Raw genomic sequence first — 16,057 nt, 5'->3', positions numbered from 1 at the left:
GTATAAATATGGAGTTAGTTTTGCGTCTAATTTGCGTCGAAAAAAATGACGCAAATTCGGCGCAAACGGAGTATAAATATGCCCCAAGGTATTTTTCTATGTCTTTAAAGTCACATTCTTTTTCTTTCTCAGCAAATCCTTTTAGAAACTTCACAGGTTCAGCAGTTAAAGCTCCAAGCTTTGTTTCAATTTTGCCCATAGTGTCATCACCAGTAGGAATATATGCCTTGATAAGAAAACTGGCCACTCCAAGGTCAGGTTTCTTGTACAGAATATGAAGCGGGATTAATCATCTTTTCTCACCTGTTCCATAATGTTTCCATGACAATCCTTGACTTATGAGCACTGCAACAAATTTAAGTAGCACAGCTATGACATCTGTGTCTTTTGACAGTACAATGACTTGATTAGAACCATTTCCAACAGCCCACTCAACATATGGCATGACACGAAAGTCAGCTTCCTCCAATTTGCTGTTAGGTTCTTGAACAATATGGCCCGTACCTTTTAAATATATCTCTGCAAGCACCAACTCCTCATTAACAATCATTCCACTTGCAATATTTGGAAATTCAGTGTTCACTGAAGCATCAGCAATGTTTTGGCGGGTTAACATCTCCAAGTACATCTTGATCGATGTTGATGACCAGAATTTATTAAGTTGCAAAGGTATAGGCATTGAATTTTTCATGCAGGCTGGGTCAATTGTTCCACTCGTAGACATTCATCTGATTCTCTCACATTCTTTAACAGATAGTTCAAGATGACTGTCAAAGTCAACGTGCAGTTCTTGAAAGGTGCACACTGACTTTGAAATCTGTAGAACAGTCTGAACGACCTCTCTGAAGTTTTGCATGGATGAAATCACAATTGTTACATATAGTCCACAACAACACCTTTTCAAATTGAAATTCTTCAGGTGAAAGTTTTTTTTCGAGCTCTTGTACGAGTTTGTGCTTCACTGGTTTGGTCCATTAACTAATGTGTTTGTTGGAAGGAGATCATGGGACAGAATGTTCTTGATAAACTCACCCCTCTCTTTTCCTACATCCACTTCTCTATGTGCTTGCAAAAGTTGTTTTTTTTTGTAACATGTTCTGTAGTGGCTGGTTGGACGAAACTCTTACTATGGCAATAAAAGAGTGAAAGTTTAGCTTTAGTGATTATGTCAAACATCTTTTTCTCTTTCAATATAAATGTCTCCTGTGTATAGTTTCGATCCATGTTTTGGGCATCTAGTAGATGTGCCTTTATATCGTTATCCATATATTGTTTGGTCACGAAGTTGTGCAGCTGCACAGGCTCAATAATTTCAAAGGGGTTTCCTTGCTGCTGCATGAAATGAAGAAGGCTGTCAACATGTTTATTAGAACGTTCCCTCTCTTTCCCACAAGTTCATGGTCAGGAACATATTCACAATGGTCCATTAATTTGGAATTTGTCATCTCTCTGAAAACATTGCAAATAGAAAGGACTTCATGGTAAACTAGCTGCCACTGAGCAACATATTCACTTTTACTTCGCTGACAAGCAGTTCCCTTGGAGTTTTCTGTGATCTCTGGATCATCTGTTACAGTTTCGACTATGGAGCCACAGCATTGAACCCTCCCTCTCTGTCTTTCACCATAAAATGTCTTTGGATGAATTTTCAGTAGAGGTACGGTTGTTCCACCTCTAGCTTCTTCACTCTTTCCAAATACCAGGACTCATATCTCAGGTTACTTATGCAATAAAATTCTCGAAAGACAGTAATCAGTGACTCCACAGTCTTCACATATAGCTCCCAATCACCGTCCCGATCAGCATGTACCAGATCTTTCACTAGAACTATCATGTGTAAAATATTTCCCAAGTACTTGCAAAGTTCTGATCTTTCTTCACATTCTTTGACAAACTCTACAAACCTGTTTTTCAGGTTTTCTGATTTTGAACTGAGTGTTTTGAGTACTGCCTGGCTTTGCAATATGTCTTTTCAATGAAGTTCACCCTCTGCCTTGTTCACTTCTGAGATTAGATATGCAAAACCTAATTTGTCATTCTTGTCCCAGAAAGCATTCCAAAGCAATGTTTCTTTAGCCCCAGATATGATGAGCATACCTTGTAACAAATAAACATAATAAGTTCCTTTCAATACTGACTGGACAGTTTTGCTTCCAAATATTTCAGCCTCAATAAGTACATTGTCTATATCACATCCGCTGAGATAACTTTCTGCACACTGTAATGCTACTTTTCTCATGTGGAAAATGTCCATAATTGGATAAAGATCATCAAATTCTATTGGATTACTCATAAAAATGTCAGCTACAATACGGAAAACACCATTATCGCAGAACATTGTCAGGGTAGGCTGGTCTTCAAGCTGAGCATGCACCTTTTGGAAATGTTTTAGAGCTGTGCACACTGTTGCGTAGTTTGTGACTGGAGATAGTGTTCCTGGTAAAAACCCAACCTTCTTCAGTGGGATGGTATTGTGGGATATTGGAGCATGAATTCCAGACCAAGGAGGAACTGACTTTTCTTCATCCTTCAGTCCACACCGAACAAGTGATATGATAAATTCAGTTAAATCAGCTTTTCCGACTGCAGCATCAGGTAGAAGAAGATCCATGTCCTCATCCACTTTGAAATTTTCTGGTAGACTGGGGCGTGTTGATAGCTAGTAGTGATGTTGCACATGTTGCAAATGCAGTTGGCGGTCTAAGTTTTCAGCTTTGTTTGTTTATGCCTACAGATGAGATAGCTTGTTTTCCAGCAGATACTTCATTGGTGCAGTCTTGAAAAAGCACCATGGCAGTATCATGTGTGCTGAATGTTCCAGACACAAAAGAACTGTCTTCAAAATCATAATTATGAAGAGCAGCAATTGTAAATCCCTTCCTGGTAAAGTGACTTGGAAGTGGTGTGCTTTCAGATTCACAAGATTTTACAGCATGAGCTGCTAACAAGTTCCTGCTCCATACTATGTCATTATAACTTGTTGATACACTAATCCTATTCACTGAAGTGATTTGCTCTCTACTTTTGCACTTCTCATAGATCGCGTGGGCAGTCATCCAGTGTAGTGGAGTTTTTGTTTTGCCATGATGTACTTCATAAAACATGATTTGGAAAAGACAGTTCATTTGCACAGCGTAAGCCTGTCGGTTCATGGGACTGTCTCACTATTCTTCACTTATATCTTCAAAGCCATCATCAATGTTGTCAGCTACTGTTCCGAACTAAAGAACTTTAGTTTGTAACAGTTTTGCGTGGCTGATATTGAACAATGATGTAAAAAATGTTAAGACAACATCAGGAATTCTTGTTCACTCAAAGATTTGCAGAGCAATGTGGCATCACAAAGTCTGTCATTAAGTCCAAAAGCCAAATTTTCAGGATGTTTCTTAAAATGGTTCCTGCTGATTTTACAGCATCCTTTGATCTTATTTTGGCAGCAAGAACTTTGGGCGTTCCATCAGTTGAGAACACCATAAGTGGCTTATTCTTTTTGTTAGACTACAAAAACTAATTCTGTCATTGAACATTCTCACCAGAAATATATTAATTTCTTTATTACGGATTAATACAGTTTCATCAATGTTGACCATTATTTCTATGATCTCAATGAGTGTGAACCCGCAGTCAGCACTCAAGAGTGGTTTGAAAACTTAATTTGCTTTTTCAAAGATGGAAAACGTAACTGAAGGCTGGCAGTTATGTTGCTGCTGAGAGCTCATTGTACATTCATATTTTCAAATGTATGCATGGATGCAGTTCAGATGGGCATTCAAATCAGCTGCAAATACATTCAGCTCCCTATTTAAATCAGCTACTCAGCTGAAAACTACATCTTGGAAGACACTAGCTGTAGATAAAAACATGCTTACCCTTTGAGACTCACATACTCTGTACTTTGTTCTTTTGGCAATCCCCGTGGCCCTTGTTCTGGCTAAACCACAGATAGCACATTGAAGATCTGCTTTCTGATCAGTTGTTGTAGGTGGACGAGGGGTAGCTATTGATCTTCTAAGTGGATGGGCATTGGGTTTGATTGTCGTCGCTTTCTCAGAAGACTCGGATTCTTGTTGTGATTAACTGATTTTTGATATTTTGTGATGATTTTTTTCCAGGACATTTTCCATTTTATATGACCTGTAGCACTTGTTGTTACAATGATAAAATATGTGATCCTCTTCACCATCAGTTTTTTATCTTTTGTGAAATTAGTCTTGCCGTATTTCTGCAGCATCTCAAATTCTCTTCTGCCGAGCTGCAGTTGATGTTAGCTTTTCTTTTGGATTAGTTTGGCATATGATGCATTTTTGTTTGTGGAAGGAGTCCTCAGATTTTGTAGTTAGCAACTCTCTGTCAGGAGGCAAAGTTCATCTGCTACCACCTGCTTTGCTCATGTTTACAAATTTGAATCAATGGAAAACTTGAAACAAAACCAATATTAAAAAAAATTACCAATATGATGGCTAAAACACATCATTATAGAGCCGCCATTTTGGAAAATGGCAGAAGGGTTGCTCTGAAGAGTTATTTTCTCTCTCCGCAAAAACCTATGTTTTGACACCAAAATGAAGTATACAGGTCTCATGGTTCCTGAAATATTACATCTTCACTGCAACACATCCACCATTTTTAAAAATGTCATCCAGAAAAAATCGGCCTGGATTAGCAATGTCTACCCAAGCTAAATTACTTCTCTAAAGATACAAAAACACAAATCAAAAATGAAAATCTGTGGACAACAATTTTTTACAGAGGTATATCAAGGGGCCAGGACTAGTATTCTAATGTTCCTAAAAACTACTGTTGGTATTCACAACTTTTGCATTGCTCGCCACTGACCATTCACCCCATGCTTTTCGTTTTCAACTATTATTTCTGTTCAAACACCCAGCCCTTCACACTTGCTCGGGCATTACTCACAACCTATTTGGGACTCAATAACACAGCTCTTACCAGAGACATTTAAGGCACAAGCAAAGTGGGCAGTTGCCTAGGGCCACCACCTTCCAAGGGGCCTTCGGGGGCAGTGAGATTTTCTCTCATTTTCTCTCTATTTGACCTCTGTCTATCCTATGACTCTATCTAAACCACTCTCACTCTCTGCCTACCCCTGCCTCTGATTCAGTGTCTCTACTCTTTATCATTTTAAGGATTTTTGGTAGTAAGACATATTTCAACTTTTTTGTGTCGCCTTGTGAAATTGTTTGGACCCCCAAATTTATTTCAGCTGAGGCCCCAAAAATCCTTAAAATTAGACTGATTCTTACTTAAATTACTCATGAGAAATTAGCCATGTGTCTGTTTTCTCCTGAACCATTTAAACGTTTCTGGATTCATGAAGTATTTGTAAATTTGACATTTTACGGGAGACAAATAACATAAAGTAGCAGGGAAAACGCTTTGTGGATCACATTACTTTTACCTAAAAATGTCATTGAAAATGAGGCCGTGGGCTCCCATAAAGCTAATGGACTCATAGTACTTTCCTGAGTACACATGCACTGATGATGGGCTCTGCTCACCTGCAGCACTCGACCCTGTCCAAGTCATGATGATTAGTATAAAATGCATTTCTCAGCCATCACAGTTGGTTGACATGCACAAATAATCTCATCGACCAAGAAACAGCTTGCCCATATTTAGTTTTTTGGTAATATATCAAAAATGGAATTTTGCAAGCCTTTCTGTGAAAGGTTAAACACCCACATACCAGAAACTGTTGTGCAATAGAATACCATAGAAATAAGTATACAGATAAGAATTCGAAAAGCGCCTCTTACCATGTCAGCCAGGGATATATAAAGGAACATGCCTCCAGCCAGGCCAAAGATAATGTTAGGCTCAAAGTTATTGCCCACTACTATTCCCAAGATCAGTCCGATGTAGCAGGAACACGACGACAGAAAGTTGAAGAACAAAGCCTGCGGAATGCTCATCCCTGCGTTGATCAAGATTGCAAAGTCTCCTGCCAAAAAAAACACATTTTATTGTACAATATTTTCATCTTCGATGAAAGAATACAGCTACGCTCACACTGTGAGTGTTAAACAATTTGCTAATTTTTGCAGTAGTTATACAACCGATATATTGCAGTGTCTGTGTGCATACTCCGATGCCAGGCGCAGTGTAGAGATGCTACTGCAATATTAATCCTCTTTTTATTTTTATTATTTTAAAGGACTGATTTAGAGCAGGGTTATAAAAGGACACCGGACGAAAAATATATGCAGGAGCCTCATCTTTCATCGCTAGTCATGTTATGAAGGAGTGGGAGGAGGGCCTTTCTTGGGAATGCCTTGTAGGTGGCGCAAATAAGAAGCATTGGCAAAGCCAATAGGTCTTGCCCGAGGGGGACTTTGTCAATGATTTTTAGCCATGTTGTACAGTAGCGCAGCTGCTTTGTTGCGTGGTAAAAAGTACCAAGAAATGTTTTCTTCGCTGTGTTGAACAACTGCGTGGCTGCTGTGCAGCATGGTTGAAAGTAAAAAAAGCACCATATAGCTGCCAGCATTGACAAGTCTCATCACTTATTTTGTACTTTTAGTCATGCTGTACAGTATAGCTAGAAAAAATGACAAACCCAATTGATCTCGCATGGGCAAGACCTGTTGGCTTTGCCAATTTTTACATTTTTTTGGTATTGTTTATATGACGCATACTTGGCGCATGGGCATTACGCCATTTTATATCAGCACTTTATCTGATCTTTACATAACCACCTGTTAAATTACACAAGGCCCCATTCATGTTTACAAACAAACACAAATGATGGACGGAATGAGAAACTCACCAAACATTCACCCCAGTCACAGATCTGGGTTAAGTGCATCAATTCTTTTGCTCACCATGCCCCTCAAGTTTGGACCCAGCCATATGCAAATCAGTCTTGACCCTGTTCCCCATGGAAATAATCCAGCCAAACTGCCAAGTCAGGTGCTCCCTGGACCATAAACAAGCATCCTGGGACCAATTTCGGGCTATTACCCTTCGTCAGCTACGCTAGCTTGAATCCAGCGTCATAGTGAGACCGGGACTCACGTCTGGAACATACCTCGCGCACTTATGGTGACAAAAGCAAACAAACACAAATGATGTATGGAATGCAGAACTAATCAAACATTCACCCCCAGTCACAGATCTGGGTCAAATTAATCAATTCTTTGGCTCACCATGCCACCCCAGTTTGGACCGAGCCATATGCAAATCAGTCTTGAATCTGTTTCATGGGAACAGTCCAGCACAAACTGCCTAGCCAGGTCTTCCCTGGACTGGTAACAAGCATCCTGGGAATGGTTTCATGGTATCATCCTTTATCAGCCAGGCTAGCTTGAATCCAGCTGCATAGTGAGCCCGGGACCTACGTCTGGTCATACCCGGTGCACTTATGGAGCCAAGAGCAAAGAAACACAAATGATGGACGAAATGCAGAACTAATCAAACATTCACCCACAGTCACAGATCTGGGTTAAATCCATCAATTCTTTTGCTCACCATGCCACTCCAATTTGGTCCCAGCTGGGTGAAGACTGATTTGTATGTGGCTGGGCCAAACTGGAATGGCATGGCAAGCAAAAAAAACTGATGGATTAAACCCAGATCTGTGATTGGGGGTGAATGTTTGATTTGTTCTGCATTCCGTCCATCATCTGTTGTTTTTGCATTTGTTGCCCCAATTGGGAAGGGTATGCTCAGATGTTGGTCCCATGCTTGCTATGCCACCAGATTCAAGTTAGCCTGCCTGATGAAGGGTGATACCATGAAAACGGTCCCAGGATGCTTGTTTCTGGTCCATGTAGGACCTGGCCTGGCAGTTCCGGCTATACATGGGGAACTGAGTCAGGACTGATTTGCATATGGCTGGGTCCAAACTAGAATGGCATGGCAAGCAAAACAATTGATGGATTAAGCCCAGATCTGTGACTGGGGTGAATGTTTGATTTGTTCTGCGTTCCGTCCATCATCTGTTGTTTTTGCATTTATCGCCCCAAGTCGGAAGGGCCCAGATGTGGGACCCATGGTTGCTATGCCACTAGATTCAAGCTAACCTGGCTGATGAAAGGTGATACCCTGAAACCAGTCCCAGAATGCTTGTTTCTGGTCCAGGGAGGACCTGGCCTGGCCGTTCGGGCTGGACTGTTCCCATGGGGAACAGGGTCAAGACTGATGTGCGTATGGCTGGGTCCAAACCAGAATGTCTAAAGAAACTGAGTACACTGTTCCAAAAAGTGCTATACACAGGGATGAAAGAAGTCAATACTTGGCAGGAGAGCCCTCAAGCATCGATTAGGATGCTAGGCATCATCATTGGGCTATCTCCTCATCAGACCGGCACTGCAATGTCTGGCGGACCACCCTACATATAGTGGTAGCACTCAACCGGAGATGGTATAGCAGATCCAAGTTGGTGTGCAGTACGTACTGACAAAGAAAGAGGAGGAGAGTGAAAGATAGATTAAAATTGGCTCTGAGCCCCCGGCATCATGATTTAATCACTCAAAATAAGGATCAGACCAAGATTAAAAAAAGATAAAGGAGTTAATGAAGGGAATAATGTCCCACTGTACTCCTAAAAAAAGGGGGGGAAGGAGAGGTGATGTACCCTGTCCTAATCCAGCGTGGTCGACATGTTTCGCGCCTCTGCAGTGAACAATTGATCCTATGGCGATTTTTCAGGACCATGAACTATAACTTCTCCTATTAATAACAAAAGGTAAGTGCTAAAAGGTCACTTACTAGACGTAGACTATTTGTCACTGTCAATTGGTCAGTCGGTCGCCCATCCCAAGTGGAGGAAGAGCATCATAGGGACACGTTAACCTCAAACCAAAGGAGAGTTCATTAAAATCTTCCTGTGGTCCTGCAGTCAAACCTACCCGAGGTCGCGTGCCAAACCAGAATGACAAGGCAAGCAAAAAAAACAATGGATTAAACCCAGATCTGTGACTGGGGGCAAATGTTTTATTTGATTTGTATTCTGTCCATCATCTGTTGTATTTGCATTTGTTGCCCCAAGTGGGAAGGGTATGCTCAGACCTGGGTCTCGTGCTTGCTATGCCACCAAAATCACGCTAGTTGGGCTGATGAAGGGTGATACCCTAAAACTGGTCCCAGACTGCTTGTTTCTGGGCCAGGGAGGGCCTGGCCTAGCAGTTTGGGCTGGATTGTTCCCATGGGGAACAGGGTCAAGACTGATTTAGGTATGGCTGGGTCCAAACTGGAATGGCATGGCAAGCAAAAAAAAAGGATGGATTAAACCCACATCTCTGACGGGGTGAATGTTTGATTTGTTCTGCATTCCATCCATCATCTGTTGTTTTTACATTCATATTTACATGCACAAGGAGATCAAGTCATGTGCACAAAATCACAGGATGTTGAGCTGATGCCGGGATTTGAACCCCAGTTCTAAAGTCAGCTGTGGTGGTTTTAATGCATTACGTCTTTCTCAAATCTTGTCTGTGCAAACACCAAACATAGTGGGGCCAGAGAAGAATGGCGGGGTACAGGAAAATGAGAAGGGTTACAAGCACATATTCAGAATTCAAACAGTAAACTCAGCAGAGTGCCTGACACTATGCAAGTCTCTGACTCAAGGTCTTCGGTGCAGGAGCCAGTCTTACCCACCTGAAATGATAAAACATGAATTTATTGATTGACAGGGTAGGCTTCATTGTTCTGTAAGGAGCGGTGTGTATTAATATTTGATTAATGTCACAGTTCGATATATGGCTTCCTGTTCTCAGACACAACCTTACTCTTTCACACCAATAGCGAACTCTTTTTCTTTTTCCAGCAGCAGACGTTTTATATAATGCCACCTTAGCCCTAAATGTAGTGCTTTTGGATGAGCACAAGTTACACTACAGAAGGACACCTTTATTTTCATTTTGCGTTTTTTTAGGCATGATGAGCTTAAGTGCTATTGCCAGAATCATAGGACTTTGAGCTGACACACCGGGAATGGAACTTAGGGCCATATGTACGAACACATTTTCCCATTGACACAGAATGGGAAAAACCCTTTGATACATCTGGCCCTTAGTTCCCCACTCACAAAGCCGCCAACTCTGATCGTTAAGCCACATCCTCTCCTCGTGCTATAGAATAATCATTTTGTAGAGTGGCTGCTGTTGAATGAATGTTTCAGGCGCAATCTGGTGTTAATTGGAAACAGGCTTTGAAGAGAATAGTGGTGGAGGTGAAGCGTGGTGGATGAGTTTAACATTGCATTTGTGCAAAACCAACTGTCCCCCATGCTGCTTTCCTAGAAACTGTTATCAAGGACAGGGGGTTGGGGGTGGGCGAGGGCAGCCTGCTGCAGTGGAGATGTGATCTCACCAAACGCAGGTGCTGCAGTTTGTCCCACTCCTCTCTGCACAGAGGTGTTTAGCCATCGAAGGATTTCTGATATTAAAAAAAAGAAAGAGAAAAAAATCATTTGGATGAGCTCTTTTTCAGACCAGTACATGCAATCATCTAATTATTCTCCTTGCTCCTTTGCACTGTTGCTTCCTCGTTGACACTGCAACTGGCCTTGGCTAGTGGGGAAGAAAACAGCCTGTTCTTACATCTTCTTACAACACTAACTAACAACAGTGAGCAGTTGTCGTTGGCACTCTAAAACTCTATTACCAGTAATACACATGCGCTTGACAGGAGTTTCCACAGAATTACCGTGGAATATCGTGCAAGGGTGGGAGAGCGAGTAACTTCTAAATGGAAGGAAAGCGTATGTGGGATGGAAGCACCGAGGAGCAGTTGCTATGGAGAGAGCAGCTGCTCACACAACTGAAGCACTGACTGAAATTTTTTATTAAAAAGGCACTGTTCTCCTTGCCCTAAAGAAGCTCGCTATACAGGGTACATCGATGTCACCCCTCCTTCCCTCTGAGAGAGGGCAATATAAGATGCCTGATGTTTATGAACCTCCATTTACAGGTTTTCATATGGATGCCTCGAGCATTAGCAGCTTGTTATTTCTACTCTGCTGAGAGTAGACGCTTTTCTGCTAAGTATGCTTAGAGTGCTTGTACAAGGCAAACAGAATGCCTGTGCACGCCTCATCCTGGACATCCCCCGCCACAGCCACATCACAGCCCACCTGAGAGACGTGCACTGGCTCCCCGTCAACAAGAGAATCACTTTCAAGCTCCTCACCCACGCTCACAAAGCACTGCACAATAGACCAGAATACCTCAACAGGCGACTCTCCCTCTACACCCCGACCCACCAGCTTCGCTACGCTGACCTTGCCCTCTTCACCATTCCACGCATCCACAAAACGACCGCCGGTGGCAGATCGTTCTCCCACCTCGTTGCCAAGACATGGAACACTCTTCCGATCCACCTGCAACAGACACAGGACATGCTAACCTTCAGGAGACACCTCAAGACCTAGCTGTTCAAGCAGTAGCAGCACCCTCCTCCTCTCAGCGCTTTGAGACGCTCACAGGTGAGTATTGTGCTTTACAAATGCTATGATTGATTGAAGGCATGAACGCTGCAAGACACTGCTCCCCTGTATTTGCCTAGAGATGATTCTAATTTTCAACCACTAAAAGTTTATGCTCAAGTGATACTCATGCATGAGAACTCAGACAGAATAGCTTCATGCTGTCTACAAGGAAGCCTCCAGCCCCCATTATCCTCCATTGAAACAATGGACTCGTACAGATGATGTCAACTGATGGATGAAAGCACAACCAGCGGACTAACAATAATTAAGACACATTAATCTGTACTTGGTCCATGCGCTAGAGAGGGAGACGATTTCTTGGAACATCAACTGTTTTATTATAAAAACACTACTTTGACCCATGTACGTTACAGGGAGATTCCAGCCAGATGACCACTACTGTATGCTGACAGCTGAGTGCTTCACTGCAGCTGCTTATGTAGACTACAGGCCTATTGCTCAGGTATGAGGGATGATGTCTTCCCAGGGGACCTGAAGGGCAGAATTAAAGCTTAACATGCTTTGCTCTAACACAGCCTATGTAGGAGCTATTTTAACAACTTTAATGACAATATGATAGCGTTATTTTTGTGCTTTACTCTCCTTGTCACAATTTTAATCATGTCATGTTTCATCGTCCTAGTTATTGCAGTACATGCTTTGTTATCTAAGATGCAGTTGCTTCAATAAAGCCTCATTGAAATATATTCTGCCTCTGATTGTCCTTCTATATGTGAGACTAATGTAACTGAGAGAAACGGATGTGATCTAAGTGACCACGATTTCCCTGAGGAATCAATTGTGTCATTCACTCGGCTGCTCAATGATCCCTGCTCTTAGGTGGAGATGAGGCACTGCTAGTTAGCCAGGGCAAAACCCAGATTAGGCCGACATGTGTCACCTGTATTGGGTTCATACTCAGTCCCCCACAGTGCAAGTGATTCTGCCACCCGAATCCAGTAGTCTCATTAAGATAATGAGAGCCTACGCGACAGGAGAAACTCCCAGAATGTCACTTGCCATGCAGGTGCTGGAAATATATCCACATTTTGGAAGGTCATTTCCTGTACCTACCGGTGGTAGTAGCAGTCTCCACATGCCACACAGGTAAGGTGGAATTGGCAAACCACACTTTTTCCCTTAGAGGCAAATAAAGTCATGATGGAGTAAACAAATAAGGAGAGTAAAATCACAGCACACTAGAATACTGCCTCTATAAATGACAGACATTGTTCAGCCAGTGTGGCAGAGGTTTTACGTCTGGCACATCAGTGGATGACACGCTCACCATACACAACTTAAAATGAAGCACAAACTTTTAGTTTGGATCTACACCTTCTGAAATCTGCCTACATCTTGAACTTGAGAGCCCCGGTGTTGTATTGGTCACAACAGTATTATTTTTGGATCATTCATCTTGCCAAACACATCTGATGAAGGATTAAAATTCTAAAGGTATCAGAGCATGGCTCACCATGCAAATGGCAGCCTCTAACCAGAAGTATTTCACCACAAGAAGTATCATAATGAAACACAAGAGTTTCCTCACAAAATCTGAATTGAAAGGATTGCATGGTCAGCCTGGGCACTTCTAAATTATATAAAAATAAATATAGATTCAGCAATGCAAGAGCGATGCAAATGAGTAAATCATTTAAACATGGAATTATTCCAAGAAATTAGTCTTTAGTTCGCAGAGGTATACACCCTGTCCAAGTGAGGACCACAATCCTGGTCAGGGTAAGTCACACCCAACTTATATTATCCTGCCCTCACCCTCAGGTAGCTTGGCACAGAGCAGGTAGGCTTATTTTAAAAGGCAATGTGTAAAGAATGTATGCAATAACTCATACAGTAACACAGTGAAGACACCACAGAAAGTACTCCACACCAGTTTAGGAAACTAGATAATATTTATCTGAGCAAATCAAGACCAAAATGACAAAATCCAATAGGCACAAGTTAAGATATTGTTTTTTAGAGCTTTAAGTAGGCTTAATCAATAGGAATCATTGGTTGTATCTCTTTAGCACAAACTACCTAGGATGCATAAAAAATAACGATGTTGCAGGCTGCAGAGGAGATGAGGCATTGAAAGCTAAATTGATGTATCGGGTTTTCCAGCGTGGTGGATGTTATGCTTCAAATCGTTCCTTGCAGGCAAGGTGATGTGTCGATTTCCGAGCACACAGCCTTGGTTCCTTACTGTGGTGCGGAGTTTGATGACAAACTGACGATCCATGGAAAATCCAAACACACTGTGATGTTGAAACAGCCACTGCATCAATTCTGCAGCTGTTGCGTCAATTTGTCCAGCACAGTGGATTTTCTCTCTTAGGTGAAGTCCTTAATGGTCCTAAGACTTTTTAACAGGAGGCAAGCTGACAAGCCCTTGAAGATCACTTGTAGGGGAAGGCAAAATCCTTTCAACAGTCAGGGAGCAGCATGCAGCAGGGCAACAAACAGGAGAGCAGTCCTTCCAGAAAAGAAGTTCAGATGAGTCTTTTGGGCAGCACTGCAGTCCTTCTGACAGAGTCCAGGTATAGGTCCAGAAATGTCTGATTTGAGAGGGTCACAGACCCAGTATATATACCCGAATGTGCCTTTGAAGTGGAGGGGACTTCAAAGTGCACCAGTTCCCCTTTCAACCCTGTCCTGTGTGCCTGGAGATCTGTGAGGGGTTATCAGTCCTTTGTGTGTTGTCAGGCCACTAACCTTTGAGGTGTAAGTGAGAGCCCTTCCACCCTTCCTGCCCAGGAAGACCCATCAGTATGCAGATGAATACAGATGCAGCTGAGGGTCCTGAGTTTATCACTGTCTGGGTGGAATGCACAAAGTGGAGCCATCAACCAGCACAGACCAGACGCGGATTGGAGACAGGCTGTAAGGCACAGAGAGCAGTAAGTGCAGATAAATGTCTTCTTTCTAAAAGTGCATTTCCAAAATAGTAGTGTTAAATCCAACTTCACCAGAAAGCAGGATTTCTCACTACCATTCCAACCATACCAACAATGACAATGCCACTCCTCTCAGATCAGACCACTTAAAGGAATATAAGGGCATTCCCAGTGTTAGTCTATAAGAGGCGCAGGCTTCACAATAGTGAAAAACGACTTTGGGTGTTTATCACTACAAGTACATGTCCTGCCTTTTACTAATATAGCACCCTGCCCTATGGGCTACCTAGGGTCTACCTCAGGGGTGGCCTATATATAATAAAAGGGGGGTTTAAAACGTGGCAAGTAGTTTTAAATGCCAGGTCGAAGTGGCAGTGAAACTGCACACATAGGTCTTGCAATGGCAGGCCTGAGACATGGTTAAGGGGCTACTTATGTGGGTGGCACAATCATTACTGCAGGCCCTGAGCACATCTAGTGCACTTTAGTATGGGCTTATGGGTAAAGTAAATATGCCAATTTGATATAAGACAATGCTAGCATGTTTAGGGGACAGAGCATAGGCACTTTAGCACTGATCAGCAATGGTAAAGTGTGCAGAGTCCTAAAGCCAGCAAAAAGATAAATCTGAAAAATTGAGGGAGGCAGGCAAAAAGTTGGGGTAAGACCACCCTAAGGCTGTCAGGTCTAATAATTATTTTATGTGTATGTACAATAGAAGATTAGCACAAGCTATGTTGGGCTAAGCATGCATTCAGCAGTATTGTACTGAGAAGTCTCCTCGAGAAATAAAGAGCTGTGTCTTTCTGCCCAAATTAATTATAAGAATGAGCTGAAAAGGCATAAAGATGCTTTGAAGGCACAGGCATGGGATGACCTTTTGTTATCATTGACTTGGAAGAACAGTTAAACCTTTTGACGTATTATCAACCAGCCGTGTTTTGCCCAATTTAATGGTGCCATGTTATGTCATCACATTACTGCTAACTTGGGGTCTTCTATCTTGGATGGATTTACAATCAAGCCCCACAGGTAGAGTCGGTAGTGCCTGAGTTTCGTACCCAGGATACGGTCGAATTAGGTATTCACTCTAGATGCGGTTCCCCAGGCAATTTTAGGTCTTGCTAGGAATAAGGCCCCGGGCCCGGACGGACACCCCCCAAACTTGTACCTTATCTAAGTTTCAGTTCACATTTTAAATGCAGCAGTCAGGGAGGGTCCCCCTCCATCTTGGTCCACTTCAGTTATAGTCTCCATTTTTAAAAAGAGAGACAAGGATAACCGTCAGTCCTACAGACCTATTTCCCTTATCTACCTTGTCATAAAGATCCTGGGGCAGGTACTGCTGGCTAGGTTATCAAGTTGAGCAGAAGGAAATAGCATGGTTTAAAACCTGCAATTTGGCTTTAAAAAAGGGATATTCACCTCCGATCAGTGCCTAAACCTGTATTTAGTCACCAGCAAGTACACTGCAGCCCAATCTAAATCCGTTCACCTCGTGTTCATAGACCTCATGTCATCCTTTGACAGGGCTTATAGGGATGGGCTGTGGGTTATCCTCTTAGGGATGAGAGTGGACCCCAACATTGTTTATTTTCTGTGTGATCTCCAAACCCAGACTTCAGTGGTAGCTAGATACTCCAGCCAGTCAGCCAACACAGGAAAATTCAAGTTAGAAAGAGGGGTGCACCAAGCATGCATACTGGCC

The 16,057-nt window shown here is 42.4% G+C and overlaps 1 protein-coding gene across 3 annotated transcripts in view; it reads right to left on the bottom strand.

Annotated features, from left to right (window-relative positions):
- SLC39A8 (solute carrier family 39 member 8) overlaps positions 1–16,057 on the bottom strand; it is a 277,625-nt gene that overhangs the window by 17,773 nt on the left and 243,795 nt on the right. For all 3 annotated transcript variants that reach the window (XM_069230211.1, XM_069230210.1, XM_069230212.1), the window contains exon 8: positions 5,778–5,962. In XM_069230211.1, the coding sequence (XP_069086312.1) occupies positions 5,778–5,962 (185 nt within the window). The remainder of the gene's footprint in view (positions 1–5,777; positions 5,963–16,057) is intronic.

This window comes from Pleurodeles waltl, chromosome 1_1 (genome assembly GCF_031143425.1).
Source record: "Pleurodeles waltl isolate 20211129_DDA chromosome 1_1, aPleWal1.hap1.20221129, whole genome shotgun sequence".
NCBI classification, from domain to species: Eukaryota; Metazoa; Chordata; class Amphibia; order Caudata; family Salamandridae; genus Pleurodeles; species Pleurodeles waltl.
The sequence above is the reverse complement of the archived record's forward strand: the minus strand, read 5'-3'. Positions and strand labels throughout refer to the sequence as shown.